Consider the following 4,682-nt stretch of genomic DNA (forward strand, 5'->3'; position numbering starts at 1 on the left):
AATTAAATAAATAATTATTTTTTTAAAAAAAGAAAAAATTATCCTCGATTCACAGAGGATAACATTGAGCATCAGAAATGTTATCACACTTGCATGGGCCCAGGTTGGGGAGGTATCCAGAGTCATTTGTTTTCAAAACCTGAGCTCTTTCTGTAATAAAACTTCCTGCCTTTATACCATTAATAATAGAAAAGTACTACCTTCCTTCCCAATGTTCAAACTAGAAAAGGATTTTTATAAGTTCTTCCATGTACCTGTTAGATCCAGATTGTCTCATAAGCACACATGACCATTTTTATCTCCAAGAAAAATTAGTAAGTTAAAAAATTAGAAGAAAATATATTATCAATCTGAGATGTTTATTTCCATGGATATGTAGCAGAACCTTACTTAAAGCTTCAGATGAATAATGGTGACACTGATTATTTCTGAGGGCTTACTGTGCCCCAGGTATTTTATTAAAACATAAGACATACTTAATCATATTTAATCCCTTACAATCATCCTATATGATGCAAAAACAGAGCTTCTCTTAAAAAAAAGAAGAAAGAAAGAAAGAAAGAAAGAAAGAAAGAAAGAAAGAAAGAAAGAAAGAAAGAAAGAAGAAAGAAAGAAAGAAGAAAGAAAGAAGGAAAACAACATAGGCCTAACTCTAATAAACCCAGAACTTTCTCATGTAGATCAGACTTAGATAGCATTATATTTTATTGCTGAGCCTTCATCTGGTCCCAGAAGATTTTTAAGGTAATTTACTCTTCTTACTCTACTTTCGTTTTTTGTCATCTGTGCTTTTGAAGTCTTATGCAAAAACCCCTTGTCCAGAACAATGTCAAGGAACATTTCACCTATATTTTCTTCTGGTAGTTTCATAGTTTTAATTATTGTATTTAAATCTTGAATTCATTTTGAATTGATTTTTAAAAAGCGAGTGAGAGATAGTGGTTTAGCTCTGTTTTTCTGCATATTGAGACCAGGCCCATCTGACTATGAAGGGGTAAGGACTAGATACTTACTTGTCTGCTGGGACTGGGTAGTCCAACAGTTTAAAGATAATCATCCTGGGTGAAGTGCGGGTCAACAAAGTAATGACCCTCAGCATAACATGCTTCATAATGTGAGAAGGATTTTTACTCAATTGCTTATAAATAGCATCCAGAATCCTAGGTACCTGGAAGAAAAATTTCAGAAGGCAATAAGTACAGAAGCTTTTTACTCATTTATAAAGTTTATTTATGTCTTCCATGAGAGAGGGTGAAAGAGAGAGGGACAGGCACTTCCAACAGGGCCTTGATAAACAATAATGGGCAGCCTCAGCCAACCCCAGATCATAGGCACACATGTGCCTAGTGTGATGAGGGAGGTCGTCAGATGTGAACCTAGAGCCTTCCTATGTGGGTCAGACTTGCAGTTTCCTGTTCCATAGTTACCTATAAACAAAGGTATTTACTGGAAGTAAGAATTCAGTGCTCAGAATGGCCAAGGCAGGGACGAACATGTAAATGAGCACTAGGAGAAAACATGTCTATATTTGTGACCACACACTGCACAGTATTTACTAATGAGGCATAAACCTGTGAATTTATGGATAGTGGGAAAATAGCCCACTAAACTTTTTTTTTTTTGATTAATGTATTATTTATTCTGAGTGGCCATTTGCCAAGATAAAATTAGAGATTCTTTTGCTAAGGAATAAAGCCAGATGGATATTGGAAGAAAACCAGCAACATATATCACAGGCCATACAATGAATACTATCGTTTTCTCTGATCATACAGAATTTCCCTTTTGGGGGGAAGACTTGTTCTCTCTTACTATAAACCCTGTGATTTTTTTTTTATCATCATATCTTCTTCATATTACATTGGATTACATATAACTTTACAGTGTATTACATTGTTTCTTCAAAAGGGAATGCCATGCACGTCAGTTAGTACAGAGACATTAATCTTCCCACTTCAACATTCCATATCTTTTCTGTTTTCCCCAATCATTATCTTTATTATTCTAATTATTTTTATAAAACAGTCAATTGCTATTTCTTGTTTTGCTTGTAAAAATACTTTGCCCGTCATGAAACACTTCTCAGACCAATCCAGTTGAGAATTCTATACATGTCATCATCAACAGTTAATAAGCCCTATCTGTTTCTCACTAACGTCCTGTCTCTCTATTGCTCACTTGCTATCTTTCTCTATCCTCTTCTCTTCACTTACCCCATTCCACACTGTCCTATTCTCATTAAGTACCTTCACTTCAAGAATGGTAGAGTAGTTCCTGTTCTTCCCTGAGGCAATGCAGGGCTGGTAACCATCATCTTCTCAAGTTGCAAGTTCTCAGACCTTGTTTTCCGCTTCAGCTTGCTGGTCCAAAGGCCACACACTGGCCCTAGAGAGGCAGCTGAACGCCGGGTGTGAGCCCCGAGTTCTGGACCCACCCGGAGGGAGGCCAGCCGATCGGTGGTGCGGCTGCGCGCCGCGGCCCCCCGCGGGGGGGCCGTACTTGAAGGGCAAAATAAAAGATAAGAGAAACACAGGCTCGTTAACATCTCAGAGCATTTCTGGTACTGATTTAATAAAGGATGGTGAAAAAAATTGTACACTATTTCTGAAAACTATATTATAAAAGACATGGATTTAGCTTTCATTTTTAGCTCTCATTGTTACATGCAAGAGTAATCCTGTATATGTCAAACATTTTACAGGCTAAGGAATGTAATATACACAAAAAATAACTACTTAAAAATTAAATGTTATATTTGTATAATATGTCTATGTCAATATATATTTATAAATATAACTCAAGCTCTTCAAGATTTTAAGTTTAGTAACAGGCCTCATAAAAGAAAAACTTAATTTCAATTGTCATTCTTAAGCATGCTATTTGACTGTTTGGACTGATTTATTTGATTTGACTAACTAAGATAAAAATTCTTTATTCTGAAACTAGCAGATAATATAATGGCTACATCACTGAACTCCCATGTAGTAGACTGTGGTTCAAGTCCCAGAACAGCAGCTTAAAACTCACTCTGGGTGCTGGTGTGTGCATGCCAAAGATCTTGAGAGGAGAATGGAAAAGAAGGGATTGCAGTGTGGCTATCCTCACTACGGCATTATTTCTCACTTTCTTTCTTTTTGTCTCTGTCTCTTCAGTGTGCACACATGCCCACAACAAAATTCTCTTTCTAAGAAAAAAAAAAGCTTATTTTTGGAGGGTAGACTTCATTATACACAACATAACGATTCAGTATAGAAAACACATGGAAAATACATAATTCAAGTCTTTAAAGAAGTGAGTCAAAATGGTGGAACAAAATAACACTGGAATTTCAAAAAACACTTTCTGAAAATTAAGAATTTAAGCTCAGATGTTCAGGGGTGAATTTTATACCAGAGAAACCCATAATTGTGAACACTAAGCCTTATTCTTGCAGAATATACCTCCAGGCCTGACATTCGTGTTATTTTTCTCCTTTTCTATTTATTCCTGAACAAAGAGATTTCTAGCTAGACCTAGAATTGGCTGTGTGTACATCAAATTTAATCTACTTGGATCACTTCACTTTTATTATCAACGTACTCCTTAGAAATCATAAAATGGCTACTTCCTCTGCCTCTCTCCACAGACTGTGCCTTTGGCTACAGCATACAGCAGACTGGTACATCTGAAGGCATCTGGTGAAATGGTGTGGTGCATGACATTTTCTTTATTTTCCTTTCTCTTCCTTTCTTTTGTCTTATATTATCTTCTCTTCTTCCTCCATTTTGACAGAGGGACTACCTAGGCCTAGAATTAGAGATCTGAAATTTTCCAGTCATATAAAGTTACATTGGTTCCTCTCTTATATGGAACCAGCTGTAAAAAAGGAGATTCTGCTCTTCAGAAACCTGACTATAGTACCTTTTTTGAGACCACATTGCTAAAAACAACAGAACAGAGACTTCAGCAGATGTCAATTCCCAACAAAAGGGAAACACACTCCTAGCCAGTGAAACATTCATCTAACAGGTACTTAAAAGGTAGTACATCTTCCAATGGCTAGAAGTAGAAGAAGAGCCTCTGGTATGAATAAACAAGGAAATATATCTCCATCAAAGGTACAGAGTAACTCCCTCCATCTTTAGTGCCAATGGACGATGTTACCAAAATGTCAGACAAAGAATTTTGAACATTTATGGTGAACAAATTCTTCAAGTTGGAACAGAAAAGAGAAAACGAACTACAGGAGAGGAGAAAGTCATTCCAAGATATGAAAGAAGAAATGGACACTCTGAGAAAGAACCAGATAGAACTATTAGAGATAAAGTCTGGAATAGAGGAAATCAAAAACCCCCTTGAAAGTATTAAAATTCGATAAGATCATGCTGAAGATCAAATATCTGATGTAAAAGATAAAACCTCTGACCTACGAAGAACCACCAAAAAGACACAGAAAATAACAAAAAAAAAAACGAGGATAATAAACAAGAAATACTGGATTCCATAAGTCGCCCAAATATCAGAATAATTGGCATCCCAGAAGGTGAAGAAACTAATAATGGCATAAAAAATCTATTCCATGAAATCCTAGAAAAAAATTTTGCGTGTCAAGAGAGGCACTCTAGCATCAAGACCCAAGAAATACAAAGGACCCCAGTTAGAATCAACCCAAGAAGATCTTCCCCAAGACACATCTTAGCCAG

General features: G+C 36.3%; 1 protein-coding gene across 1 annotated transcript in view; it reads right to left on the minus strand.

Moving 5' to 3' along the window:
- Nucleotides 1-4,682, minus strand: part of MROH9 (maestro heat like repeat family member 9) — a 102,520-nt gene that overhangs the window by 89,715 nt on the left and 8,123 nt on the right. Inside the window, exons 2-3 of the mRNA XM_006159769.1 lie at nucleotides 2,435-2,498; nucleotides 1,014-1,168 (exon numbers count right to left, since the gene is read on the minus strand). Of these exons, the coding sequence (XP_006159831.1) occupies nucleotides 1,014-1,168; nucleotides 2,435-2,498 (219 nt within the window). The remainder of the gene's footprint in view (nucleotides 1-1,013; nucleotides 1,169-2,434; nucleotides 2,499-4,682) is intronic.

The sequence above is a fragment of the Tupaia chinensis genome, unplaced genomic scaffold (genome assembly GCF_000334495.1).
Source record: "Tupaia chinensis unplaced genomic scaffold, TupChi_1.0 Scaffold000651_1, whole genome shotgun sequence".
Classification (NCBI taxonomy): domain Eukaryota; kingdom Metazoa; phylum Chordata; class Mammalia; order Scandentia; family Tupaiidae; genus Tupaia; species Tupaia belangeri.